Source organism: Fusarium odoratissimum (assembly GCF_000260195.1).
Source record: "Fusarium odoratissimum NRRL 54006 unplaced genomic scaffold supercont1.35, whole genome shotgun sequence".
In the NCBI taxonomy this organism is placed as follows: Eukaryota; Fungi; Ascomycota; class Sordariomycetes; order Hypocreales; family Nectriaceae; genus Fusarium; species Fusarium odoratissimum.
The window spans coordinates 112,494-139,796 of record NW_022158718.1 but is presented as its reverse complement, the minus strand read 5'-3'; the positions used below and the strand labels follow the sequence as shown (position 1 = coordinate 139,796).

Genomic DNA, 27,303 nt, shown 5'->3' with positions numbered 1-27,303 from the left:
CAGCTCATGGAAGCAACACCCCAAGAGCTTGGTCTCCCGGACTAGTTATTATGGAAACAACCGATGTTGACCTTAAGCTTACTTAAGGTTTTCGTTTAACGTGGGTAATTCCGGGCTATCAAAACTATTTTATATGCAACTATAGCCTCCCTTCCAGCCTATTCATTTATTCAGATCAACGTTTTATATAAGATCAGAAACCTACGTTCGCAATGGGAGCCCGAGTATAGTCATTGAGTCGCTTGGCAAATACATCATTAAAGCCTTATCCAAAATGCACTATCAGGCCACCAAGACGATGCAGGTGCAATCAGAAGCCGTGGTTGACCTGATAGAGCATATCGATACATACACGCTTTGCATGGTTTGGTCTGGAAGTTGTCGCATCTGTTATAAGCAAGGCACAGTGGATGAGAGAGTTATGGTCATCTGGCCAGGCTCCATGCAGGTTACATTTTCTAGACATTTTGAAAGCCCTCGATGGGTGGACTCCTCCCGGACCCACGACCATGGCAATCGTTATGCCTTCCTCAGAAATGGAGAATTGGATAAGTGCTATTGAAGTTACGAAGCTGTTGAGTGGGCAGTTGGTATGCTGCTTGTAGTGTATTTTTGAGAGGATTATTCTGAGTTGATAGACCTGACCGCTCATCCTTGCATCACGCGCCTTACCTTACCACAGCATAGTTTTAGTCATTGGTAGAATACTTACGAGGAACATCACAAGCACAGCCAAGGCAGCGGTTTTGAAACCAGGTTTCTCCTAGTCCTTCATTCCTTTCATATGTCTTGAAATCAGCATTTCATAGGCCTTCTAGTACCATAATACCAGAATACCTCCCAGAAATTCCTGTACCAGAATTAATAATCCTAAGGGGGCGGAAGTCCCCAACACTTCGAGCATTGTGGTACGTTGTGGACATAACCTGAAGGGCGTGCATTCTGAGATGGAGCGTCCATGTGTGTAATTAATTACCCATATGCGACACAAACCGCTTCTATTACCGCGTACGTCAACGCTAGTCACCTCGGACGGTTGGGGTTTGTTCGTATTATATAGTAAGGACGAATCGCTGTTGTTTCTATCCGCGCACCGAGCTGTTCCAGTTCGCCTAATCTGGTCCACTCCGAAACAACAAGTCATGGTTGTCTAGTTTGTTTCGGATATTATCTCCACCAACCATTGAATGTGCATTGATCAACGAACTCGGCGTCGATCTCGGACATTTGTCCGCCAATTACAATAAATGTTTGTTTACTGTATGTCTTGGATTTGAATATAAAGATACTGAGATGCCAAGCAAACCAGTCACCATCACAAATTGATCTATTCAATCGAATAACAGACTCTCAAAATGCCTTCTTCCAACCAGATTCTTTCCGTCCTTGCGGCCGTCGCCGTCGCCACTGTCAACGCCGCTATGGGCCCTGCCTTCAGCACTGGTCCCGTTGGCTCTGGTTCCTGGATCCGTGAAGCCACTTCAACTCTTGTCCTTCCCGATGTCCCCCAGGGCTCTACTGGTGTTGCGTCTCTTTGGGTTGGAATGGGCACTGACAAGGGCGACCTGATCCAGTCTATTGCAGACAACTGGCAGTCCGACGAGTGGAGCATCTTTGCTTACACTCTCACCAAGACCGGAGACAACTCTCAGCTGCCTGTCCAAGATGAGCACCAGACTCCCGCCAAGAAGGGTGATCGAGTCACCATGCACTGTATGAAGCGCTTGACCTCGGCACTGGGATGACTTAACTGACCACATACGACAGACAAGTATGATGCTTCAACTCAGGAGTACGTCCAGTACGTCTCTATCAACGGCAAGCAAGTCTCTACTCTCTCTACCTCTAAGGGCCACGAAGCCATGGGCTTTGGCAGCTCAGTTGAGTGCGGTGCCTCGGACTGCGGAACCATTGGTGCTCACCGTAAGTGGCGTGAAACAACCCGAGCGTGACTACATACTAACAGAATACTCAGAGTGGGTTGACACCAAGATCATTCTTGACACTGCCGATCCCAACTACATCCAGACCTTTGGAAAGGGTGAGGGTGTTACTGGTGGCGAGATGACTACGAGCGATGGTGGCAAGACCTGGGTAATTAGCGATGTTAACATTCCTTCATTTACCTTTTAAGTATTATTTTATTAATATAGGTAATATATAGACCTGAATTATATACTATCCTTAGAGAGTTTTTACTGGAGAAATAGTTATTACCAAGAGGAGGAATAGCTATTATAACAGCCAAGGTCTCTGTAAGGAGATTGTAAAAGTAGTTTATTTTATATGTTACTAATAACCCTGGATTGCAAAAGTTCCGCTCCAGAATTCACAAAATGCATCGTTCTCGAGGTCTCGCTTGGCAAAGAAAGCGCAGTCAGGCGTGTCGATTCACAATTGCACGTATCGTCTAGTGTGAACGAGCCAATCTAAATACCAAGATAGATCATTCCCTGAACTAATTTGCTGTTCCTTGCCGCTGCATTTGCGTCGAAACGTCACAAAGGTTACCCAATCTTCCTCAGGTACCTGCAGGGTGGAAACCTTTTCCGGTCTCACCTTCACCAGCAAGAAGGTGATTCTGTCAGCTCAACACCTGTGTATCACAAAATTCAGTTTGAACCTCCATTGCCTGCGTCGAAGCTGCTCTTGTCCAACGGCACTCTGACTGGATACTATTCCAAACTTATCTTCGTGTTCTCTAAGCCACGTCTTTTTGTGCTGCAATGTTGAAACTAGAGCATATCAACTCTGTCCGGAACTTCACCGTAATGCTACAGACGACCATCTCGAAAATGTAGCTACACTTAGAGCCACGACCAAGGAAGCACAAAAGAGGCCAGGCCACCGAATGCTTTGGCGTTTCTCAACCCAACTAACTTCCCAGTCTGACCACGTGGGAAACATGAAACGAAAGGTTTGGTATGCCATGGAGTATCTAGCGTGTAAATTAGTCAGGGGCGCGGCAACATATTGCTTGTTGGGTTCACTCACGGGTATGACATGGAGTTGCGACCGTCAGCACCCACATACCAGTTGTGGCAACCACCGCCGTTCCATACCATTTTCTTCAAGTCCGACTGAACCTTTGCATTGTACTTGTCAACCGCAGACCTCGTGACCTCTACCTTTTGAGCTTCGCCAGAAAGGATGGGACGCATCAGCTTGACAGCCTGCGTCACTTGGTTTTCGAGCCCGAGCACGACACTACTATGCCCAGTAAAGCTGTTGGGGCCAAAGAGCACAAACATATTGGGGAACCCGTCAAGGGCGGTTCCGCGATATAGCTGTGGGCCTCCTCGTTCATCAAACTCCTCTTGTAGGGTCGTTCCCTTGCTCCCTACGACTTCGAGAGGATGGAACCACCGATTGACGGCAAATCCATTGGCAAGAACGATGATGTCAGCAGGAATGCTGCGGGCAACCGCTAGGTGCTTTTCTGCCGAATGGGTTTTTGGGCCTAGACCTAGATTCACGCCTTTTATATCAACACTTTCCATCGCCAGAGTTGTAAGCTCCATTCGGGAGTCGTGTAGACAAGGGAACCAGGCTGTGTCATAGATGCGTCGCTTGCAGCCGATCGAGTAGTGAGGTGTCAATATGTCATGATACTGATACACTTTTGTCAACAAGAAATTTACGAATGGGCCATAATGACTTACTTTGGGAGGGACCGTTTCCCTCATATGTTTGAGAAGTTGTCTCTGAAGATTGTCCCTCTTCCTCTCACTCCAGCGCTCTGCGCCAAATAGCCCAAAGTCAAGTTCAGTGGCCAAGGCTACAAGTGCTCTCAAAATCCGCATGTAGCCTGGCACATATTTGCAGAGAAATGGGCTCCATCTTTTGTAAAAGCTGTCACCGAATGGAGGCGTTATGCGAGGCAGCACCCAGGGGGGCTCTCTCATGAGCTGCGTAACATGGCTGGCCCCATAATCGCTCGAGAGCAACCGAGGGACAAGCTGAGCGGCGCTGCAACCGGTTCCCACAACGACAACGTTCTTACCATGGAAGTCAACTCTTGAGTCCCACCTTGCTGAATGTATAATATCTCCTTGAAACTTATCCTTGCCGGGAACGTTGGTAGGCCAGGGAGCAGGCTCTACGAGACCTCCAACGGCGCTGACGAGGACTGAGCACGTCCACGTTGTCTCGCTCGAGTAAACAAACGATGGCCCTTCCGTATCTTCAATATGCTTTCGGTCCGTGGCAGAGAGATCACCGACGCCATGTAGCAGGTGGCGAAAGGTGACCTCCCAAAGGCGGACTTTGGGGTTCCATTTGCACGAAACCACTTCCATACTCAAGTGAATATTGTCTCTTAGTTCAAAATCATCGACAACTTTCTCGATATATTGTCCGATTTCCCGACCTGGCGCGAAAAAGGCCGACCAGTCCGGGTTCTGGGCGAATGAGAATGAATAGAACGGCGAAGGGCTGGTAAAGTTGTCAGAAAGTCTGAAGTACCCAACAGTTAACTAATGAGAAGAGACGTACATGTCACAGGCTATACCCGGGTAGGTGTTGATCCACCAGGTGCCTCCTATGCCCGACTGGCGTTCCAGCACACAGAAGTCGGTACAGCGCAGCTTTGTTTTCAGTTGGCAGGCCATAGCAACGCCCCCGAACCCTCCTCCAATAATGATTACCCTCCTGTGTTGCGGACCGGGCCCTGGCCCTGGTCCATCCTGGCCTAACATGACGGAATTCGAGTAAGTGGAATCGATCAGAGGTGGCTATTGGCCTTTTGACTGCTGTAGGTTTTGGGCAGCTAGTTATGACTGAGAAGTAACTGGGAATGAAATACCTCCGCTAACACTATCAATGCCGAAGCTACGAACGAACGTTTTGGAATGAGTCATCAGGAGTCGCAAGAGAACACCCAACACTTATATACGTTTCCCCAGCTCAGTTAGCTCTGAGGGCCAAGATGGTGACGCGAACAGCAAGCAACGTGCCCTCTATCCACCTGCACTAGCCTCGGATGTTCGTTCAATTACAATCGCGGCGTTGGATCTCGGGGTCCGCGGGAGGTTTTGTGCTATCTCAATACAGCAATTATACCTGGAGTACATATACCTAATCAGGTAAAGCGGCATGATACGAAACCCCGCATCCTGTAAACTCTAAAACGTGCTGCATGAGCGGCTAGATAAAATACACCAGGTCTTGCCGCGCTTTCGTTGCAACAACAGTTCCGCTTTCCATTTCGTGGTTACCCGCTGATCGTACGACGACGCCCGCAGTATACATCACGGCTTCCCTATCTTCGCGCTGGACCAGCATCATGATGACACAGTCGGCTAATATTGGCCATGGCACGGCGAGGCCCTACATCGGAAAGTCAAGACAATTCAAGCGGTCTAGAACCGGCTGTCTTAACTGCCGACATCGAAAGAAGAAGTGCAGCGAGGAGAAACCACAATGCCGCGGCTGCAGTCGGAATAATCTCCACTGCGCTTGGCCACAAGACATGAACGAGAAAGCTATCACGGCTCCGCCTCCGCCTCTGCCCAAGGATCCCATAGCCAGCACAGATGAGGGGCCGTCACCCGGTACAGATGGTCCGTCGCCACCATCATCTGAAGTTGCCCACACAACTAGCATTTGGAATGAGCCCTCTGGTTCTTTCTTGGATTCGAGGCGATCATGTACTCTCAAAAGAGAATCTCTTCTTCTCTTACAGCATTACATCACAACCACGGCTTCCATGCTTCCCATGCCCCTCAAGGGGAACCCGTTTCTCTCGGAAATCATTCCCATCGCTTCAGTGGATGACATGGTAATGCACGGTGTGTTGGTCATTAGTGGAGCACATATGAACTTTGGGAACATGTCCTCCGGGCCTATTGGTGAGGCAACCCTAGGTCATTACAGCATGTTAATTCATCAACTCGTCATCGAGGTCTCGGACCATAAAGGTTCCTGTGTGAACAAGCTAGCCCGGTTGCTGCTTGTCTTGGTGATGTTGTGTCACTTCGAGGTTGGTGTTGGATTATCACCCTCGCCATGCACTGAACTGATTGCTGATTCTGGAGAAACAGACGGAGCAATGTTTCGCCATCTTGGTGCGAGCCGAGAGATAATTGCTGAGATAGAAAGCCGCCAGCCGACAGAACCCTTGGGATCTGATTCAGAGACTCTTTATGGTCTTGGCCTCGAGCTATACGCCTATCTCACCTTCGTGAACTGCCTCACTCCGTACGGCCTGCTTCAAGAGCGCCAGTTCTCCCTTGACTCTTTTATCACCTCCCCCAGCAGCCTGGCTAGCTACAGCACGTTTGGGATCATGTTCGCTGGCCTCCATGATCTCTTTTCGCTGATACCGCAGATATCACTGCTATTTCGTGATCGGCTGATCGAGCAACAGTCCGGAATCATCGAACCCTCAATTGCTTGCGTTGAGTTACACACTCAACTGGAGCGATGCCTCAAAGACTGGAATCTCTCTCAAAAGGATCTGGTTTCGCCATTCCCAACCGATGACTGCAAACGTGACCTGAACAAAGTTACCAAGATCTTTCAGCTGGGTATCGAGATATACCTGATCGCATCCATGCAAGGGTCATCCGTAGTAAATCCAAAGATTGTCTGCCAACTTCAGAGTTATGTCGATGACATCCTAGACTTAGGACTCGATTTACACTACTCTCAATGGTCGGCAATACTGCTGTGGCCTATTGTCATTTCTGGTTCTTGTTCTATCCAAATACAGCAGCAAGAATATCTTGCAAAGGCTTTGCGAGAATCTAAATATCGTATGAACCATGTTACAAGGACTATTGGTTTACTCCATCGACTTTGGGGTAACGCTGATCCTCTGATATATGGACCTTATGGTCTTTATCTTACAATATCGCAAAGTGATACTACATTCTCTATTATATAGATCGATGTTAAAGTTGTTCAGAATTGATGTCCGTGAGATTGTCTTTCTTCTCCCACTCGTACCTGCTGTGCATGCTCCACCGGAAACCTGCCTCCGATATTTGTCACAGCTATCAGTCTCAGACTAGGGTATGAACAAGAAGCAGCAGAGTTTACAAAGGCCCAGCGACTCAATACACCCTCTTATTCATGGAAAACAATTTGAGGCCCGTGATAATGCTGTCTTGCATGGAGGAACCAATTTGCTAAACAGAGTACTGCACCGACACCAAGAATGACACAGGTATAGTCTATCAGTGTTAGCAATCTGAACGATACGCAAGGGGATGTACTGACTCATGTTTTGTGTAGTCAATGGTCGGAAGGGCGGTAGGAGGAAAAAGACTGACAAGGTCGACCCGACAATTATAGCATATACATTCACGACCCAGCCTAATATCATTGGGAGACGGAATGCCTTGTCTTGTGGTAAGTACCGGGTGCCTCGACGTCTACAGATAAGCAATACTAGAGGTATAATAAATGATAGTAGCTGAAGGACAATCATAGATCCTAATAGAGCATTAAATGCTTTTCGAAGATTAGTATACAATAACAGGATACATCCAAAATACTGAATCAATGCTTACCTATTTTCGAAACTAAGAATAAGAGACCACAAAGAGATAGGACCACCCAGTTCAGGACTGCTGCGTTGAAGGGGAACCGCCAGGTTTTGATGCATTCTCTTAAATACTCTCGAGAACACAATCCCATTGTCACAAGCGAACGCCCAGGTCATACGAGAAGAAGTCTGCATAATAGCATTGAGGATAAAAAATGTTAGAAATATACTGGAGGTGATGATGGCGATAGCGGCTGCGTCTGATCTCCATATCATCTTGTACATCTCGAAAGGAAGGTAGCTATTGAATACGTTAGCCTCCACTAGGTTCCGAGTACCAGATATCATGGAGGGTCAGTTACTCACCCTTGGATTGCCAATGTTGCGTTCATATCGACGATACCATAGAGCAAGACGACGATGTACGGCATTGTAGTGATAAATCCGATGACTACGGTGAGGACGATTGACCTTGGGACCACCCTCTTCGGTGAGCTAACATCTTCTGTCAAATGTAGGCAAGCATCAAGGCCGGTGAATCCGAAGCAAGTAGTAACAAGACTTGTCAGGAAGCATACGCCATCAGACCAGCCGGTGAGGTTGATAAAAGTGTTCCATACAAACACATCTGGTGCTTTATTGAAAGGCCGAACAATGAGCAGGACAGTGACAACTACAAATATAGTTAGGTTGAGAATGACTGTAAATGAGTTAGGTTTAAGATGTTAGATAAAAGAAGGCTATAGAAACTTACAACCAAGATTGTGCGTCCAGAGAGCTTTAGGGAGAATCAAATTGTTATACAGAGAAACAAAAAGCCCGAAGGCTTCGTAGATGACAAACTGGTGCCATGGCTTTGCTTGAAAAGAAGGATGGTAATACTGCCAAAGTGCTAATATCTGCATACAAGGGATTATAGTAACTGCTGCTCCAATAATTTCCCAGTTGATCACTGATATGAAGCCGCAGACATATGATATGCTCTTTGTAAATTTCCTCGGTGCGAGGATGGATGAAAAGTGGTATTGACCACCAGGAGTAGGATAGACACTGATGAGCTCTGCTGCCGACAAAGCGATGCAGAGATATAGGCTGGTCGTGACGAAGAAGCCATATAAGAGTGCAAAAGGACCGCCTTGGAGCAGGGCAATTTGCATGCTTGAGGTAACCCCGGCCCAACTGTTGCAGATGTTGAAGCTCAGGGCTATCAGGCTGGGGAAACCCAGTTTTTGTTTCGTAAGCACAAATTCAGGGACTGTGTCCACGATCCTGACGCTTGGGTCTCGGGGCGACTCCTTGGTGGCTTTATCACTACTCTGTGGGTCCATACTTTCCTCAAGTCTTGGGTCGTCTAAGCGAACAGTCGTAAACTGGTAGCTGTCTCTATTGCGAATTGGGAGGGGACAGTATTGGCAAGCCGTTGTCAGAGTTATTACACACAGCAATCAACCAAGTGAGCTTCATGACAAAGGGTTATATAGTATTATTGAATTTAACTAAATACTTTGATTTCAGTAAACGCCAAAGTGCCGCTAACTATTTTCATTCAGAGACATAGTAACAACCCGAATATGAAAGCTGAGATGCAGCCTCCTAGTTACAGCAAGCAGGTACTTGCTAAATCAAGCACAAGTACAATTTTTACCCCGCACTTTGAACGGCGCATAGATAAGAGGTAGCGCGGATAGATAAGAAAAAGTGCGGCTAGACATGTAACTAATGCAACCACATAAATGGTCTCTAGGCGACCATGTATACCCAGTGGGTTTCAATGCCATTTACCGAACCTCTAGAGTAAACTGTGTTTATCAACCCCTCTATATGTAACGTTTGAGATCTTGTTGGTGATTATCATTGTCGACAAAGGCCGACGGAGCTATCACGAATCGCGGCGGACACCGCGGACGCCGTAGGCAGAGCATGATGTTAATAACGTTTGTATTCAATCAACTATAATAAGGTTAACAAGTATAAAACACTGCGTATTTCCTACTTCAGAGCTTGAGCAGTTTACCAACGTCAACTTTTATTCAATAGCAAAGCTTCTACCTTATCAAGTTCTATCAGCATCTCACTACCTACATCTTTTAATGATGGCGACCATGCAGGAAATCTTCAAAGGCTTTGAGGAACGTCAGGCTAAACTTGTTGAAGACGGGTTGAAGAACCCACTTGCCCACGGTGCCGCTCTTATCGAGGGCCAGATCACACCTCTCTTAGACGCAAAGATTCCTATCCTTGACCAAGGTTTCCTCCATAGCGATCTCACCTACGATGTCCCAGCTGTGTGGGATGGAAAGCTCTTTCGCTTCAATGACCACCTTGACCGGCTGGAGAGGAGCTGTACTAAGCTGAGGCTCAAGCCCCCGATGTCCCGAAATGAGATTGAACAAGCCACTATAAACTTGATCTCAAAGAGCGGCATCCAGGACGCCTATGTTCAGATCATTCATTGTCACTCGCGGCTTCCGTTTTATCCGAGAACCCCTGCCGACCAACGATACGCCGGAGAGTAATTTCATCTACATTCTAGTCATGCCCTACATCTGGGTGATGCCCTATCAAATGCAGCCAGTTGGCGGAGAAGCCGTCGTCACCCGCACTGTTCGTCGGATTCCGCCGGGAGCAATTGACCCAACTGTTAAGAACTTGCAATGGGGTGACTTGATCAGAGGTCTCTTGGAAGCTCAGGATCGCGGCTCACAATACCCATTCCTGACTGATGGTGATGGCAACATCACCGAGGGGGCAGGGTATAACATTATCTTCGTTAAAGATGGAGCTCTTTATACCGCAAAGAAGGGTGTTTTAGAAGGTATTACGCGGAAATCAGTGTTCGACGTCGCCGAGAAGGCTAAAATTCCGATCCATCTCGACGATGTTCCTGCTAGCCTGGCGTATGTAGCTGATGAGATCTTTATGTGCACTACGGCTGGTGGCATTATGCCAATTACAAAGCTCGATGGCGAGTCCAAGGGAGAGGTTGGACCTATCACAAAATTGATCTGGGATGGATATTGGGCAATGCATTATGACCCAAGGTACACAGCCAAGATTAGTTACGAGTAATAGCAGCATCGGTATTACACTTCAGCTTGCTAGGATTTAATATATAAGATATATTCTAAGACAATCAATTAAAGCTCCATAGGTTAAGCAAGGTGTCTAGGAAATATAAGCTCAAGCCTGGCCAGATAGCTGTAACTCCGCCAGTTACTGCGCCTTACTTAGACCAGCTGCGGCAGCTTCTGGGCAAAACTGTGCAAAGAGTATATATATTAATATGCTCTATTAGGTCAACGATAACTTTGAATTATACCTTTATTATCTTAATAACCGATTTTAATATTGCTTTAATAATCTATTTATTAACTAATTTAATCACCAGAATGAGTCCCTGGTTGCTGACATAGGCATTTAGGTTATTAAAAACCTTGGTCCGAATTAGTAATGGGCTAAACAAGAGGTTAGAGATGCATATAAAGTAAGTAAGATACCCTACAATTGCCAATATCAAAAATGCCTGAATATTGCTTTACTAACACGTGTCCATTGATCTATTTCGGCCTTCTCTGCTTACGAGACTAAATTTAGGTGTAAACAAAACATCGAAGTCAGCTCTGTTTAACTTCACTCACCCTGAAACCTGTTGAGAAAGCGCCCTCCGTTTTTGCAAAATAGACTTCATACTTATTCTAATCTAAACCGCAAGGATAACACCCTGACAAAGCCCCACTCACGGATGAGAAGTAATAGACAAGGTGGGTTTCTTTATTCGTTGCTTTTAGGCGCTTAACCGAAGGTAGGAGTGGTAGCTTCTACACTGGCTGAAAGTCTGGGGCTCGTGCATTTGCGGCCTGTTGCTCTGCAGCTAACAGGGTTGAAAATGTGTAGCCCATCTGAGGGATTAAGTAAATATGCATGTCTTTCCATCATCTGAGATGATTGGCTGGGACATGCCATGCAATATCAGCCGCACGAGGCTGGCGCTTACGCAACACGCACTTAGCAAAGATATCTCTCAGCTTCTTTCCAAGATTAGAACTTGGGCCAAGATAAAACATAAACCGTTGGTACATCCTGTAGCACAGATGTTCACATCATGGTATGACCGCTTTTTGAAGTAATATACTGTTACTAACATGTGAGCGAATAGCCACTTCGGCAACTTTACCCAGACCCAAAGTCGGCCCCAGGTCATGCTCCTCCTGCTAAGATAGAGTATGTAATCGACCTGGTAATGTCAACCAAACTAATCGTGTTAGCATTATCGCTGTTCATGGCCTAGGTTCTCCCGCAAAGGGCGAGACGAAACACGCATTCGACACGTGGAGAACTCCATCAGGTCAGAATGGACGTCTATGGCTTCAGCAAGATCTCCCAGCACATATTCCCGACTCTCGTATCTTTTTATACCAATATGATGCAACGCCTACGTACGGCCGGGGTCTTGACGATTTTCGCAGCAAGGCCGATAATCTTCTTGAAGTCATAAGCAATGAGAGAGGAGATGATCTTGAAAGGCCAATCTTACTACTCGGTCATAACTTGGGGGGCTTGTTGATCAAGCAAGCTCTTATCAACGCCCATAGCAACCCAGGCTACATCGCCATTAAGGACGCTACCGCCGGCCTCGTATTCTTTGGAACACCACAAGATAACGTTGCTCAGAAACTTGGTGAAACGGCGGTATTGATTGCCAAAGACTTGGGGCTTAGAACAGAAGATGATGTTGTCAAATCTCTGCAGACTGCTACCATCTTCTCTGAGCTCGAATCATGGAAACATCAAGTACTCGAGTACAACATTGTCTCCTTCTGGGGGTCATCTGATACCGTAGGTTATCTTAACCAGATTGGTTGGTATGTGCTCACATGCTCTTGCTTCAGGTGGTCTCCCGCGAGTGCGCTAGTCTTGGGCTGCCTGGTGATATTGCGAAGATCGTAGAACTCAACGCTAGTCACAGAGAACTTTGCAAGTTTGGCACTACTGACAGAGACCAGTACAACTTGAAGATCGTGGTTGCGAATATTAAGCGTCTCTACAAAATAGCGATCGAAAAGTTTGATTCGCAAGGTGTTTGGTTCCCAGATACCTCTGGCGTCGAAACGCCCCGCACTTCAGAGGAATATGGCCAGGACGATCTTGATGACGGCGTGGAAGGGACACAGAGTGTCACGACAAGTACAACTGATACGACAAGGTAAGTCTTGGCATTTGACGATACGGTCGGTCCATCACATTGCTAATAATTTAAGACAACCGGTGTTTACGTCGAGCCAGGGGAGCCAACTTCAAGCTGACGAAACAACTGTTCAAAACTCTTTGATCAAGGATTTCGGCCACCCTAATGCAGAAGAAGCCCCGGGTCTCACAGGCTCAGCTGTGGAGGACCTCCACATCGCAGACATCCAGGAGGTTCAAGGTAATCTTTATTCCCGGACGCCTTTTACAAATCTCAGCCTGTGAGTTGTGCACCATGTGACCCGCTTTCACGTCTTCTAACGCCTTGTCTCGGAAGGCCAGAGCCTGTTTTACGAGGTGTCCGATATCTCAATTATCAATGGCCCACCAAGGTGCAAGAATCAGTACTTTCTGCCTTCATATCGTATCCTCCTCGTAACGTAATCGCGAGTTACCCTCCAGGAACTGGTAGAACCACAGCACTGGCAATTGCTCTCCTGTCGCGCATAGACTACAGTTCGACCACTCAGCCTCAAGCATTGGTGATAGTATCAACTCGATTACTGGTACACCAGACGGAGAACTATATCAATGAGATAGGCAGATCCTGCGATGGTCTTGTTGTGGAGACCGTCACTGCGTCAAGCAAGCCAACCGCAAAGCTTGAGGCAAATGTTATTGTTGCTACACCTGGTAGGCTTTTCGACTACATTCGTCGTCGTCTGGTCGACACGTCTCAGGTGAGGTTCTTTCTCGTGGACGACGTCGACCACGTTGTGGATATTCCAGCATTGAGACAGCTATGCATTCGAGTCGCCAGAAAGTCGCCGAAAACCACTCAATTTCTATTTTTTTCCGATCTATCAAAGCAGGCCTCAGAGTTTGTAAATGATATGATCCGGTCCAATACTTGGGAGAAGCATGAGGTGAAGGCGGTAGAGCTGAATGCCAACAAGATCGTTCACCTGTTATTCAGATGTAGCGGGGAGCAGGAGAAGCTTGACATTATTTGCAAGCTTCCTGGTGTCGTGCAGATAAGTATGTTGATCATATTTGTCCAGGCAAGTGATCCATCTCTGTTTTTCACCGGGTACAAATGACTCATCGACTTACAGATGAGGTCTTCTGCGCATCAGATACAGCGTGTACTAGCAGAAGAAGGCCACGCCATAACGAACTTGTTCAAGGCAACTGATGACAGCGAGATGGAAGAGCTATTGGAAAAGTTCGAGACTGGACAAGCCAAGGTTCTTATTACAAAAGACTACAAGACCCGGGGCCTTGATCTTCCCTCTAGCTCCATGGTCATTAACTATGATATACCGGATTCCGACCCATACCGGTACATTCGTCAAGTCAGTCGCGCAGGCAAAGCCGGGCGTTCTGGTTTCGCCGTTAATCTGGTGAGTGACGAGACGGAATTAGATGCTCTTCGGTCTGTCGCAGCATCTGGATGCTTCAATCTTCATGAGCTTGACTCGAACGACTGGGACGCAGTTGAGCAGTTCTTGAGAAACTGCACTAGATCTCAAAGACTCTAAGGGACCACAATTTTCTACACTCTAGATAATGGATCTGGCCAAATTCTGCTACAACCTGTGATTGCCAGTGTATCTATTGCTTATAAACAATTAAACAAAGAGTTACTTCTTCATAGACATAACTTCCCGGCTCTAGTGTTGACCCAGCCATTTTAATACTGGCCTATCAACGCTGGGCAACAGCAGCCAAGGCCTAAAATTATTGAGCTATTGAATCACCTCCGCGTCTGTGATTGGCTGCGTCGGAAATTTGCTGCCATTGGAGAACCGCCAAGTGAATGCACAGCCTCACGTGAATCAGGTCTTGCTGACGCGCGAGGCCTCACAAATTTTGCCTATCTAGACTCTCTAAAACTCAGGAAATCCCAGGTCTCTTGGCAATTCTTTACTCTCGCTTGCAAGTGACTAACCAATTCTGGAGTTATGGGTGGCTCGGACGAAGAGAAGGAGAAAGAGCGCAAGAGGGATATAGTGGGAGACTTTCTGTATGCGTCATTTATTCGTCAGCAGCACCTCGATCTGCTCCGCGATCCTTCCCGCTAGACCCTAGTTCGACCGCTGACGTTTTCTCTTGTAGGAAAAAGAACTTGAATAAAGGTGAAATAGCATTGAAGCATGCAGTGGGTCTCGGAAGTCAGCCCAATGTCGTCCCTGTAACTCAGCCTGTCGTCGATGGACCACGTCGCCCCGTGGAGGTTGGATGGCATCCTGTCGGCGGATTTGCCGGAAAGTGGTTTGCGGAAGAGACGGGACTGGGGAAGATGATCACGGAGAAGATCAACAAATATCCTGATCCAACGCAGCATTGGGCTGTTCTTGTCGGTGACTATGCTCATCAGCTATGGATGGTGAGTTTGAGCATCAGGCCCTCGAAATGAGATTGGAGCTCATGTGGAACAGGACGAGAACTTTGATGTGATCTACACAAATGCAAAGATTGAGCGAGACGAGTGGCGGACATTTCCAGTTGGAGAGACGCGCTTCAATGATGATGCGTTAAGGCGAGCTGGTGAGTATAAGTCTCTGGGTTGACCCCATCCAGCTCTTGAGGGATGGCATGCTGATACTAGGGCAATAGGCGAATCAGTGATCCAAAGCATCAGGGAGAGGCAGCCCACTTACAACCTCATAACGAACAATTGCCAGACGTACGTCCTCCAGCTCCTCGACGCCATTAAGGTTGGCGTGAATAAAGAGTTCGGTACTACCCTGGCTGTCTACGAGAGAGTCTTTGGACCCGGCAAGATAAAGGACCTGTTTGAGGGTGAAGAGAAGCCAGAGGATCAGCAACAACATCAGATTGAACAAGGAGGAGAACCTGGGGTAGAGCCAGGAACGCAGCAACCGATGCATCCAGGTAGATCGGATACAGTCAACCTGGCACAGGATGTCATGAACCAGAATACCAATCAACTCGATACCGAAAGGGAGATGGAGAGGCATGAGGATGAGAAAGAGGACAAAAAGGAGAAGAAGAAAGGGTTCTTTTCGCGGTTTAAACGGAGTAATAGTTAGTTCCAGATATGCCTTAAGCGAGTTGATGAGGTTTGACGTTTTTATATACCACTTGAAAGAATAATTCAGCGGTACTTCCTCTGATTGCGAGCGGAATTCGTATGTAAGTGAAATTGGCATATTCCAAATACTCTGCTTGTCTGTCCCGACGAGGGACGAGGTCAACAAAGCACATAGTAACAGAAGGTGGCTAGATATTGGAATATTCAGCGTTCGTGAATTGACAAATTTCCCCCGTCGAGGTAAGTTGGAGAGGAATCCAATCTTTGTCAGCTTCTTATACCCTGTAACAAATAAACCCCACCATGTACTCGCGCTGATGTATGGTGCACTCCCTCAGGGAGCAAGAAAAGTCCAGGCGTGGATATAGAATGCCAGAATAAACTCATCAAAGAGCCTCCTAAGCTTATGCTAATTTACCTAGGTCTTTTTGTCTCTTAGGGTCGAGGTCCCAAGTTTTCTTGCCTCCCCAGGCACTCCATGTCATATCCTGGATGGGATTAGACCATATCAGGGCTAATTAGTGAGGCTAAAACACATCTAGGCTTCTGACGCCTCATAAGGTCTTCTAGAAGGGAGGTTATCTCCATTCTAGACAAATACCTTGTTTTATGGTTGTGAGGCTAAATGATGTTTACAGGTGTGACGCATTTGCTTTTGTCCTCTTGCAATTATTTAACCAAGATACTAAAATTCTGCTCTTTAGTCTCCAAAATGTCATCCAGCAAAGCCTTGATGTCACCTTCTTTTCCGCACTCTACGGCTTGGCTTCGGTCCCGAGAATGCAAGCGAGGTCTTGGCAATTGAAGGTCCGGACTGGAGGAGAGGTCGCGAAGGATGATTTTATTGCCGTCGCATCCGCGCTGGCCAATTGAGTCTTCTCACTTTAATGGCGCAGGTTGTTTCGAATTATGTGCGATTACTGTCGGCTTGAGGCATTTCTCGAGCTGAGCGAATTGTCCTGCCTGAAGCGGATAGCTGTTTGTTCAGTGGCTCGAGTCAGCGTGGTAAGATATCTCCGACGCCTGGCTACAGTGCAACACTCAAACGTTTTCGTATTCTGGGCTTATTATAGCTATAAAACGTTAACGTCTGTTCATCCAAGCCAAGTCTATTTATTCATCTCTTCATCTCGCAACTTACTTAAGTTATTCTATAAGACAACTCCTGCAAAATGAGTCAAACCAGTCTCGTCGAGTCTAGTTCTTCTGGCGAAGCTCCCCGTAATGCATTATCACTCCGACTAGAGGCGCCTTTCTTCTCCCAGGTATCCATTTCTCCCACCAAGCAATCATTCAACATCCAGGGCCGCTACGTGTACGAAACAGAAGCCAGCCCAGCCACGCCAACTTATCACATCTCCAATCGCAATACCCAAGCCGGTAATCCGTGGCAGTTACAAATATGCCGCCTTCTACCAAGTGAAGTTCGTCGCCTTGGTGAGGCTACAGGAAACGACGCTTTCATCAGATACGATGATGATTTGACACTTTACTCTGGCGAAAAGATGAACATCCCCTTCAGTTTCGCCGCTGGTCTTGGTCCCACGCCGCTCATTGTTATCAGAGGCCAGAAGAGAGGAACTATTCAAGGAAGCATCGTGATGGAGAAGTCTGGCAGGTCATGCAAGTTCTACCACATGGTTCCTATTAAGCGCGCCTTGACCAAGGCGGAAGAGGACAGGATGCAGGCTCTCATGCATAAGCGTGGATACCGTGACTCTGATGATTGGAAGAAGAAGCTTTTGTTGACGGTGCAGGAGAACTCACCCAAGGTGGCAGAGTGGATTGATGAGTATGGCACTGTTGTTGCTGTTGAGAAAGATGATAAGCTGGAGTTTTCGGGAGAGACACAAACGGAGAAGAAGGATCTTGTTATTGCGTGCTGGGCTTGCAAGGGATTTGTACTGGACAAGACCACTTAGATAAGCATCAGACTGTTTGTCCTTAGACCGCGAGGCGGGATCGCTCGTCTATGTCCTATGTGGTGAGTTTCAGATCTCGACGATAGGTCCAAATGCAAATAACAAACCTTGCTCATAAATTAGATCGTGTAGGTTGTTACTACTTGCAACAAGCGGGTGGACTGCCTCAAAAAGAGAGACAAGTGCCACTATGGGAACGATATGCCACAGATGCCTGAGGCTCATCCTATACTTGAGGGAAGATGTTATGAGACCTAATGATGCTTCCCAAGTCCCTTCAGTCCACTTTCATATATGGTCGTATTATATACTTGGACATGATGAAACGTTTCGGAGAAGATTGAACATCCAATGAGCTATGCATTATCATCGTAACTATGCTATTAAACGAAAAACCCAATTACTAGACGCTGTCCATATAGATCTTCCCTCTATACCGTCTGTAACTTTATGCTAAAACCACTCCATCTATACGCCGATTCTATTTTACAAACTCCCCGATTACCAAGAAAGGTCCTTGGCTATTTTACCACATGAGAGACCAGAGCAAGAAGAGTAAAGGCTCTCATCTTGCTCAGTCTTGGTAGCAGACTTGTCCAGAATCTGCTGAGCAGGTCGAATCTCACGGCCAGCTACACCCTCGAGCTTGCGGTGGTGCTCGACTAGTTGATACACTTGGTTCTGGAACTGAAGAGGGGTCTGGTCAACGAGGACACCGGCGCGGAGGTTCTTCTCGGCGGGGGCTTCTTGTTCGCTGGCTGTTTGCTGGAGAATCTCTTCGACCTTCTTGAAGTCGGACTCGCTGGCACTCTTGTGTCGGTAGACTTCATACTGTAGTTGGGACTTGGTGGCTGATGTAGGGACACATCGCAAGAGGAAGAAGAAGTGAGGACTGAACTGGTTAGTCTTTGCTCGTCACAATTTGGCTGGTAGAGAACTTACGAGATGGTCATGGAGGCGTTGGGGAAGAAGAAGTCGTTGACAACAGATTTCTTCTCAGCGGCGTTCTCAAAGTCATCAATGTTACTACCAGTGCAAGATTTGTCGGCCAGAGTCTTCCAGTTGAAGCTGCTCGAGTCTTGCTTGACGTGGTCAAACTTGTAGTCATCAAAGTTGAAAGATCCGTGGTTCGCTGATTGGCTGAGGTCCTCGCTCCATGGGTTCTCAGGCACGGCCTTGGCGTCCATGTTGATCCAGACAAAGCCCTTGGCATCGACGTGAGTGTGAAGAGGGAAGAGACCGTTCTTGGAGCGATCAAATCCGGGGAGATCCTGATACAGAGGCGCCTTGGCAAGCTGACCGTTCATACCGTAAGACCAACCATGGTACTTGCAGGACAAGACGTTGTTCTGGCCATTATCCTTGACAACGACGGGAAAAGCACGATGACGGCAGATGTTGTGAAAGCCCCTGATGGTGCCCTCTGCATTTCGGATGAGGAAGAAGTCGAAACCAGCTTCAGCGTATCGAACCCAGGCTCCAGTCTGGTCGAATCGCATCTTGTGAGTGAGCAGGATCCATTTCTTTGAGAAGATGGCTCTTCGCTCAAGTTCGTAGATGTCGTCTGACTTGTACCATGTTGAGGGGAGGGGTTGAGTGAGGGGTGGAGCGGCGGGGATGGCTCTTGAGATAAGGTTTTCCTTTTGTGGTTTAGATAGTGACTTCTTTGCGATGAGGGCGATAGCAGCCGCTATGGCGAAGAAGATGAGTGTACCGAGAGTCAACATGTTGCTGGAGGTCAGAGTACCTTGGAGTGATGGATGTTTACCGATCAATCTGTCTACTGCTGGGGGGGACATGTCAATCTATATATTTACTAAGTGTGTCATTGATCTAGACCGGCCGACATTATGTTCCCATGGTCAACGCCACTTTCGCCCAAACAATGATAGAATGATTGCAAGATAAACGGGCATCCCGCTAAGCACCCGGTCATGTGATCGGTGATAAGGACATCTGCTCTAGTCTCATCGACAAATGTCATTGACGGGATTGGGCGCAGATCAAGTGGGCCATGGAGTTTCTTCCGCCCTTGAACGGTTCTACGCCGTCAACCCCGGGTCACATTCCCCTCTTGTATCGATATGTCCCCGGTCCAACGTGGCAGCGACGCATCAGCTGGTTGAAGCCATCAGCGGTACTTGTATTACAATTTCCTATCGCGTTCTAGGTTATCGCACCCCGCATCTTTCGACCTCCGCATTCCGCTCAGAGATACCGGACTTTTGTGTCCGTGCCCCGATGTTTCGGTCCCCGTATCGTGACGCAACCTTGATCGGCATCGGTAAATCGCAGCCGGTTGCGGGGGTTCTGCTATCTATGATTTCAACCAACAGCGCGCGTCCGTGGCACGGCATTTCGATTTCTTCTAGATAACAAACGTGGTGTTTTGTGTTCTGGACCTTTTCTAGAATTTTAATGTTACATAAATATGCATCGCTTCCTGGAGTATCACCCGCCGCTATGCCAATAAACGATAGCCTGCCGACGACTGACAGCTCAGAAGTCACCAGCTGACTTCCATGGCGGCCCATTGCTTGACACCGCCGTTACATTAATCCAAACACGGATTTATCTGCATCAAAGTAAGCTTTTGGTGTTGAGGGGTAATCGCAATGAGGATCTGCCGTCGGTCTGCTTCCATCAACAGCAGAGTGGTATGGTAAATTTCTGTCGAGCGATAACATCCCGAGATCGGCCATTCTCCGCAATGGTATAAATATCCAAGGTGCGCTGCGATAAGCTTTCAACTACAGAACTCAGCTCCAAATGTCTCATCTTGCTCCGTCATCGTATCGGGCGTGTACTGATTACCTGGTGAGACAATTGACGAAGACCTCGTCTTCTGCCAGTTCTGAGCATGGTCATAAAGAGCTCGTTTGTAACTGTAGATCAGTCAAGATCAATTGATCTGCAGCTTTGTTATCATCACAAGTCTCCAGATTATCGACAGCTTCCATATAAAGCATAATTGACAATGCTTGCAGGCGCAGGAATGACAACATCATGCTATCCAATAAGTGCGTATGTTGGCGCAAGCCCTACGAGCTCAGGTCAGTATGTTGACATGGCGGTTATTGTGCCTTTCATTGTTATGACTTGATGAGGGCATTAAAGGTTGTACGAGGCCGAGTCGACTGTATATTCACCCCCACTCATGTCACAATGATATCAAGATCTTTGTTATACTCAGCTATAGCCCTGATTGGACAATGCCCTAGCTGAAAGATGCTGTCTTCATTCATGAACTCACAGAACTGACGGTTAGTCTCCACTCTCGGGCCATGTTTAGATGGTTTCTTGCCAAACAGGGAGCATCTTAGCATTAATTTTGTATATACTCCATCCTAGAGAGCACAGCTTTATGCAACATCTTAAAGCCGTTCCTTCTTGACACCGTCAATTGGAACTTGTCTTTTTCTAGTCGTGATGCCGCTGCTTATATCTCATTCAGCTAATCGGACACCTTCCCCAACTGAACCTCGGAAAATATATGTCTAGCGCCCGAAGTGCACCAAACGAAGTTATCACTTTGCCAAGGCCAATGGAGTGGAGAGTGTCAGCTAAGTCAGACTATCCAGATGATCATGTTGTAACTAACTGGGAGGCGCAGGCAATCCGGCATAACGAGACTTGAAGTAGTCAGCAGTTTCTCTCATGCCACAGGCATTATTCCACAAAGATGGGCTACGGCTTTTATTCTACATAACCAATTACTAAGCAGTCGAGCAAGTATTACTGGTACATTATGGCTACGTGTGTACAAGATAACAGTTGATAGCGATGAAAGGACAATCTAATGTCACAATGATTGAAGTGATTGAAGATAATATGTATTGGTCTTCCGATTTATAGGAAGTACTCTATCTAAAGGACTCCGAAGCCGCTTAATAATGTATGTAACGAAGAAGTATTAACCCAGTGAGTTGATCCATGAAACCAAGGCGTCAGCCGTTGATATGGTCTTATTAAATGCCACTGGAAGCAAAGCTGATGACAAGGCTACCAATTTACTTGGCGCAGACCTTGGCGTACAGGTTGACGGGGCTGGGGCAACCGTAGACCTTCTTCATGCTGGGGGTGCTGTAGCACTTGGCATCGTTGGGCTTGCAGTCGAACTTCTCGCAACCCTCACCGGGGCTCAAGATGTTGTGCTTGTCAGCGAAGGGGTTGCCGAACTCAGTGCTCAACTCGTCTGAAGAGGAATGTTAGTTGGTGTCATTTAGTCAAGGCAGAAGAGGAGAAGACCTACAGTAGACGTTGTTGGGCTGAGACTCGGAAGAGTAGCCGAAGAAGAGAGGCTTGGTGAGAGTTCGGGTGGTGGCGATCTTGATGGTAGAACCAGAGGCACGAAGATCCTCAGAGAATCGCTGGCCGGGCTTGACGGTGGTCAAGGGACCGGGAGCACCGCCACCGTAGGGGAAGGACTGGACGTAGATGGTGTTGGTGCAGTCGTTGATGACATTGGCCTTGTTGGCAGCAGCAGCAGAGCCGAAGACGGCGGCGAGAGCGGTGAAAGCAGCGAACTTCATGTTGACGGTTTAGAGTTGGGTATGAAAAGGTTTTATGTGAGGGGTTGTGATGTAGAAGACTGAGGTGAATGATGAGATGAGATGAGATGATTAGAGTAAACAGGAGCTGGGTAAATATATGCCTTTATATTATGTGAGAATCGGGATCTGACCTCTGGGCTTCTCGAATAGGATACGAAGTACTTTGCACTAGCTGCGCCCTAATATCACCTATACGAAGTATGATCCATCGTCTTGTCCGGAGAAACTCTGGCCTCGTGATTTCTGCGGGGTTGTCAAGATCAACAAATGCAAGTTTGTCGACCGGAAATCTAGCCCAATGCTGCAGTGGACTGCATGCCGAAACATCCGACTGCCCTGTGCGTCATGTTATTATCGCATGGGTTTTTGCATTAAGAATTATGCTTAGCTCGTATTCACAGGGCGGGTGGGTTATTATTAGATGAGCCAGGGGCTGATCATGGCCCTACCCGTGCATCGTCCGCCCCGCTAGTGCTGGATTGGGATTATGCTTCTTTGTTGAGAGGTAAGGGGATTCTGCGATCGGACATTTCGACGTAATGGTCACAGCATGATTCACAAGGACGGGTATGTCATTTGTTCCTGACTCTGTGATTAGGTAGATCGGTGAATTTTGCGCAGCCTCAGCCGTGTACTGCATGCACAGAGAGGAACAGTGACGACATTTGTGCATCTTTGAGGAACAGGTCTAATAAACAGGCGGTCTCACCGCGTTGTTGGTATGAGTGAGACTGACCGCTTAAACGTGCAGGCGCTGTAAAAACACGGACTTCTCTGTTCATGCACTTCATCCAACATTATCATGGACTCATTTCCTCATTTCCAGAAGGAACCAGACGATACACAAACCAGAAAGCTCAACAGAATTGCCGTGCCGAGCCAAGCCATTACGGGACTACCAAATCTTGAAAAAGTGGCAGCTCGAGCGGGTCTGGACGTCATCGTGGACGCCGAGGCGGGGGAGGCTGGGCCCTGAGACACCGTCGGGTCCGGCAGACACTGAAAACTTGCCGTAATTTAAAGCCGAGGGTGGAACCATTTGTGCACTGACTGTGTACCCGGAATCTCGCGCACGAGCTGTAACTATAGGGTATTTTTCACAAGTTCAACGTGACCATGACTCTCTCTTAGACTAGAGCGTGGTTTTGAGTCGATGTTACATGTTATATCCGTAGTTCGTATTACAATTGACTTCTACCGTTAGGGTAACCTGCTCGTTCTAGAATTGGAGAAAAGAAGGTGATTGACCGACTTCCGAGCCTAACAGTTGACCCCGTGTGTAGCCTCATGGGTGTAGCGTTACATCACACCACTAACTTTTAGTCGTATTTTTAGCCAGTGAGCACCTTTATGGGTGATTCCTGCGTGGCTGAGGATCTTAAGTGCATGCATGATCAGCTTACTGCATTAATAGCCTCATCACCAACATGTACTGAATTTGCGTTGGTAAAATTCCTTGGGAATTATATGCGTTCGGCTTCTGGGTCTTGTTCATTAACCGCATTGATGACTAACCAGCTGACTAAAACAAAATTTTGTTGATCATTTAAAATTACTGCATGGAATGCGACCAGCCATCTGATCGAGTTAGTGAGGCGCGAGATTATCTAGACGAGCTCGTATTAAGCTTAAAGCCAATACAATATTTTTTAAACAAAGCCGCATTGCACCAGGGATTTCGCTACTATTTAAATAACCATCAGCGTCGTCTATAACATATACAACAATCTTAACAGGTGAAAAATCTAATCTTATTATTATATCACGCAAATCTTCAACAAAACACCTTGAGAGTTTTTTCAAGTAAGTATTAACAGAGGGGTTATTTCGTATTTACAACAGAATAAGGCAATTCCAACAAGGTAGCGCGAGGATTCGCGTATGAGAGTTATTAATCAAGTGCTGATGGAGTAGAGAATAAAGTATTTTAATTGGCCTGCATAGTTGCCCGACCTCCGATCCCGCCGCCCCCATTGAGCATATTTGCTACTGCCAATCACGTTCACTTCAAACATCTCCAGTGCGATATTTTCAGATAAAGAGGCTAAACATTGAAGAGTAGGAGATCCCCCGGATTTCCAACCGTCATTGACCTTGTTTATTCATAACCCTCGCGCGCTCATCAGTGACGAGACCGCCTATGGTCCCAGTATTGCTGGGGTGTATCTCAACTGCGTAGAAAGGTCCTTTCTTGATGGTGCCCAACTTGTGATTCGGCCATGGCTTACATCGCTAAAAACTTTGTTATATGGATTGAGGCCGCGTCGAAAATCACGAACAAAGCCATTCGAGGCACTCTTGTTGAATTAGTCAACTGTTTCCTACAGTTGGTTCTCATCTGCGCCAATATGTCTAGCAAGGCCACCGAGACGTGAATCTTTGAATAAGGATTGCGACCTGATGGAATATTTCGATGCGAAGGCTGGCAGGAGGTGGCCAGCATCTAATTTCTACGATGACTGGAATCAATAATGATACGGGAATGAATGGAATGAATTTCTCTACTTCTTGCCGACATGTCCCCGCCAGCGTCATAGTAGCCTTCAGATTCATTGAAATACCGTCGTCCAGATTGATCAATTTAAGCCTTATATTGCAAGGAACCTGTTACCCACCACTAGAACACCAAGTCCTTCCTCCCAGTTTATAAAAGGGTGTCAATCTGAAGATATTGTCTTCTGGCTGACGCAGTCAGACATGCGGCGCCGGATCTCGCGACTAAAATCTTGGTGACGTGATCAAATGGGCCAGTTTCTCATAGCTGAAACGACAGAGACTGAGAGACATACTCAGCTTGGTGGAGGCACCAGCTTCTCAACACTTGAAACCTTTGTCTTGTATGCCTCCATGTTCCCACGATTGACCATACTGTTTCAATACACACGAGGCGGCTTGATCTTGTTGTAGTGATTCGTAGACCACTGCTAAGGACCTGTTTGTTATTCCTTTGTGTATTTATTTTGTGTATGTCCAGTTCGTTTAGAAAAATAATTTTATTCAGGCCAAAGAAGTTTTACCAGAGCTGCTGTTACTGGCGCAGAAATAGCTGGAGAGATCTTCTACCATATCCCGCAATACGATCCTGCTCCACCATCTCGACGGCAACCTGTTCTGTCTTCTCCAAAAAGGCAAGGCCCTATCAACGATATTGTCATGTCCACCATATGGCCAAGCGATGTGCTCGGCGCCTCGCCTTCGAGGACAACTTTAATGCATATATTTACCTCGGATCCCCTGCGCTATTGCCGTCGCCAGATATATTGAGCAGCCGCCTGTGGGCACTGCCCTTGTCACAATTAAACTGCAAATGAGCAGAATTATTGCTACCGATCCCTAATGTTTGGTGCAGCGGTCTTAGTCTCAGCGGGTGAGGGTGCTTCCTAGAATCTAAACAGCAACGACAAGCACGCCGGCTTTATTTATAATAAGAATGGCGCTAGATAGACCATGATTACTAAACACAAATTAAATTCTCAGTAATCACCGAACTCTATTATCCCCTTACCACCGCGTTATCATAGAGTTGTATTTCGCGCCATTTGAGTTAATGCTAAGGTCGGGGTATTTAGAACCGGCGGAACAGTCGGAACTCTTAAAACATATGTCTTTGCCGAGGCTTGAGTAGTCGCCGCCCGAAGCGATCTAAATAAATACCGCACGCCGATAGAAATGGGCTTTTCATTTATATTGTATGTTCTTTCTAGTTATCAAACTATCGCGCAAGAGTAAGGTCGAGGCCCGATCTTCTTCCAATAGCACAATTCTTTCCGGTTGCTTGACACTCCAACACTGCAGTCATGTCAAACTCACATCTGCCCAATTCCCACCCAGACGTTACTCCAACATGGAGACCTTACAAATTCCCTAGAACCCCACTGCCTGATGCGATCAAAACGAGTCCAGTTGCAGACTCCGATGGACAGAGATATAGTGGCAGTGTCCCACCGGACTGGTGCGGCAATGGTGCGTTATTCGCCATACATCAATACAAAACATGTATTTAATGTTTGACTTCTAGGCGGACGGCGATTGGCAGCCCATGGCGGGTATTGTGCCACAGTTCTGATGATGACAGCGCAACAATATCATCATGACCAGCACGGGAGCCTAGGGAACATGGAGCCTCTTAATACATCCGTGGAGTATCTCGAACCATTACCTCAGGGCCAATTCGAGATTGCTCTTGAAACTCTGAACATAGGTAAACGCACTTCGACGGTTGAAGCCACACTTAAATCGGTGGAGATCCATGAACACAAGGTCTGCGCTATTGCTATAGTAAGGCTTGGTACGTTGAAAGACGAGGGTCACGTCACCAACATACAACCTTCAGTCTGGCCATTACCAGATAGGACGAAGGATTGTACCCGATGGTCAGATGCCAGTTACTACTACATGAATCCCCCCGCGTCGACGGTAAGGATGTACACACCCAGTGGCGAGAATGCGCCGCTGTGGAGTGAAAGGTTCGGAGGGCAGAATACCAGATATCAGTGGGTGAAATTGGACAATGACGAAAAGTTCGGACTCGAGCACTTGCCTGTACTGGCGGACCTGGTAACCGCTACATGTCGACTGTGTTGTGACCAGAGCTAACCTATTTTATATTATAGGTTCCTCCAATCTTCCTCAACTACGTCGAGGATGGCATGGAAGCCGCCAGCAGCTGGGGTATACCCACCACCGCTCTGAACATTATGTTCCGTTCTGAAATTACTCCACAGGAGTGGCTTCTCACTCGAACCACAATGAAGAGACTACATGGTGGGAGGTTTGATATGAACATTGAGATCCTCGATGAAAGGGGACAACTTCTCGCTTCCTGCACGCAGATTTGTTCAGTGATACCTCTTGCAAAGTCCACTTCTAAGACTGCAGGAAAGCTTTAGACAACCTACAGCAAAAAGAGATATCAAGTATATAAATATGTAAATAAAGAATTATAGCTATGTAGCTAGACCTATAATTATTATAATATATGCCCTTACTTATAATTTAAGGCTAATAATAACATGAAGTAAACCTAAGTAGTAATTAATATAGTCTGAAAAATATTTAAAGTTAATAAATTGTTAAGATTAAATAATGTATTAATTC

General features: G+C 46.9%; 14 protein-coding genes across 15 annotated transcripts; 10 read left to right on the top strand and 4 right to left on the bottom strand.

The window, feature by feature from the left end:
- Positions 1-274: 274 nt before the first annotated feature.
- FOIG_13707 (uncharacterized protein) lies at positions 275-562 on the top strand (the record flags this gene model as incomplete). Its single annotated transcript, XM_031214868.1, has 1 exon — positions 275-562. The coding sequence occupies one exon, from the start codon at positions 275-277 to the stop codon at positions 560-562; it is 288 nt and encodes a 95-aa protein (XP_031055384.1).
- A 754-nt stretch (positions 563-1,316) lies between these two features.
- On the top strand, positions 1,317-2,231 carry FOIG_13706 (uncharacterized protein). The gene is made up of 3 exons (XM_031214867.1): positions 1,317-1,713; positions 1,768-1,923; positions 1,976-2,231. Exons 1-3 carry the CDS (start codon positions 1,356-1,358, stop codon positions 2,131-2,133), a joined length of 672 nt encoding a protein of 223 aa, XP_031055383.1. The 5' UTR covers positions 1,317-1,355; the 3' UTR covers positions 2,134-2,231.
- A 477-nt stretch (positions 2,232-2,708) lies between these two features.
- On the bottom strand, positions 2,709-4,697 carry FOIG_13705 (uncharacterized protein; the record flags this gene model as incomplete). The annotated part of the gene is made up of 4 exons (XM_031214866.1): positions 2,709-2,938; positions 2,995-3,611; positions 3,663-4,434; positions 4,495-4,697. 4 exons carry the CDS (start codon positions 4,695-4,697, stop codon positions 2,764-2,766), a joined length of 1,767 nt encoding a protein of 588 aa, XP_031055382.1. The 3' UTR covers positions 2,709-2,763.
- Positions 4,698-5,284: 587 nt separating this feature from the next.
- On the top strand, positions 5,285-6,886 carry FOIG_13704 (uncharacterized protein; the record flags this gene model as incomplete). Its single annotated transcript, XM_031214865.1, has 1 exon — positions 5,285-6,886. One exon carries the CDS (start codon positions 5,285-5,287, stop codon positions 6,884-6,886), a length of 1,602 nt encoding a protein of 533 aa, XP_031055381.1.
- Positions 6,887-7,448: 562 nt separating this feature from the next.
- FOIG_13703 (uncharacterized protein) lies at positions 7,449-8,817 on the bottom strand (the record flags this gene model as incomplete). The annotated part of the gene is made up of 4 exons (XM_031214864.1): positions 7,449-7,455; positions 7,515-7,790; positions 7,856-8,189; positions 8,244-8,817. 4 exons carry the CDS (start codon positions 8,815-8,817, stop codon positions 7,449-7,451), a joined length of 1,191 nt encoding a protein of 396 aa, XP_031055380.1.
- A 765-nt stretch (positions 8,818-9,582) lies between these two features.
- Positions 9,583-10,005, top strand: FOIG_13702 (uncharacterized protein; the record flags this gene model as incomplete). The annotated part of the gene is made up of 1 exon (XM_031214863.1): positions 9,583-10,005. One exon carries the CDS (start codon positions 9,583-9,585, stop codon positions 10,003-10,005), a length of 423 nt encoding a protein of 140 aa, XP_031055379.1.
- Positions 10,006-10,024: 19 nt separating this feature from the next.
- On the top strand, positions 10,025-10,558 carry FOIG_13701 (uncharacterized protein; the record flags this gene model as incomplete). Its single annotated transcript, XM_031214862.1, has 1 exon — positions 10,025-10,558. One exon carries the CDS (start codon positions 10,025-10,027, stop codon positions 10,556-10,558), a length of 534 nt encoding a protein of 177 aa, XP_031055378.1.
- A 931-nt stretch (positions 10,559-11,489) lies between these two features.
- FOIG_13700 (uncharacterized protein) lies at positions 11,490-14,314 on the top strand. The gene is made up of 7 exons (XM_031214861.1): positions 11,490-11,594; positions 11,646-11,710; positions 11,755-12,325; positions 12,379-12,692; positions 12,748-12,954; positions 13,011-13,734; positions 13,789-14,314. The coding sequence occupies exons 1-7, from the start codon at positions 11,592-11,594 to the stop codon at positions 14,212-14,214; spliced, it is 2,310 nt and encodes a 769-aa protein (XP_031055377.1). The 5' UTR covers positions 11,490-11,591; the 3' UTR covers positions 14,215-14,314.
- A 323-nt stretch (positions 14,315-14,637) lies between these two features.
- On the top strand, positions 14,638-15,729 carry FOIG_13699 (uncharacterized protein; the record flags this gene model as incomplete). The annotated part of the gene is made up of 4 exons (XM_031214860.1): positions 14,638-14,699; positions 14,792-15,062; positions 15,115-15,223; positions 15,293-15,729. 4 exons carry the CDS (start codon positions 14,638-14,640, stop codon positions 15,727-15,729), a joined length of 879 nt encoding a protein of 292 aa, XP_031055376.1.
- A 1,016-nt stretch (positions 15,730-16,745) lies between these two features.
- FOIG_13698 (uncharacterized protein) lies at positions 16,746-17,659 on the top strand. Its single transcript, XM_031214859.1, has one exon. It carries the CDS (start codon positions 16,904-16,906, stop codon positions 17,651-17,653), a length of 750 nt encoding a protein of 249 aa, XP_031055375.1. The 5' UTR covers positions 16,746-16,903; the 3' UTR covers positions 17,654-17,659.
- Positions 17,660-18,089: 430 nt separating this feature from the next.
- Positions 18,090-19,564, bottom strand: FOIG_13697 (uncharacterized protein). Its single transcript, XM_031214858.1, has 2 exons — positions 18,596-19,564; positions 18,090-18,545 (listed from the first exon to the last, which is right to left on the bottom strand). The coding sequence occupies exons 1-2, from the start codon at positions 19,450-19,452 to the stop codon at positions 18,155-18,157; spliced, it is 1,248 nt and encodes a 415-aa protein (XP_031055374.1). The 5' UTR covers positions 19,453-19,564; the 3' UTR covers positions 18,090-18,154.
- A 1,689-nt stretch (positions 19,565-21,253) lies between these two features.
- Positions 21,254-23,305, bottom strand: FOIG_13696 (uncharacterized protein). 2 transcript variants are annotated; one of them, XM_031214857.1, is made up of 3 exons: positions 22,502-23,305; positions 21,906-22,449; positions 21,417-21,848 (listed from the first exon to the last, which is right to left on the bottom strand). In XM_031214857.1, the coding sequence occupies exons 2-3, from the start codon at positions 22,183-22,185 to the stop codon at positions 21,664-21,666; spliced, it is 465 nt and encodes a 154-aa protein (XP_031055373.1). In that variant the 5' UTR covers positions 22,186-22,449; positions 22,502-23,305; the 3' UTR covers positions 21,417-21,663. The 2 variants fall into 2 exon arrangements, with proteins under 2 accessions (XP_031055372.1, XP_031055373.1); XM_031214856.1 differs by having other exon boundaries at positions 21,254-21,848; positions 21,906-23,305.
- Positions 23,009-23,490, top strand: FOIG_13695 (uncharacterized protein; the record flags this gene model as incomplete). Its single annotated transcript, XM_031214855.1, has 1 exon — positions 23,009-23,490. The coding sequence occupies one exon, from the start codon at positions 23,009-23,011 to the stop codon at positions 23,180-23,182; it is 174 nt and encodes a 57-aa protein (XP_031055371.1). The 3' UTR covers positions 23,183-23,490.
- A 2,360-nt stretch (positions 23,491-25,850) lies between these two features.
- On the top strand, positions 25,851-27,177 carry FOIG_13694 (uncharacterized protein). The gene is made up of 3 exons (XM_031214854.1): positions 25,851-26,169; positions 26,225-26,763; positions 26,820-27,177. Exons 1-3 carry the CDS (start codon positions 26,004-26,006, stop codon positions 27,093-27,095), a joined length of 981 nt encoding a protein of 326 aa, XP_031055370.1. The 5' UTR covers positions 25,851-26,003; the 3' UTR covers positions 27,096-27,177.
- The last annotated feature ends 126 nt before the right edge of the window (positions 27,178-27,303 follow it).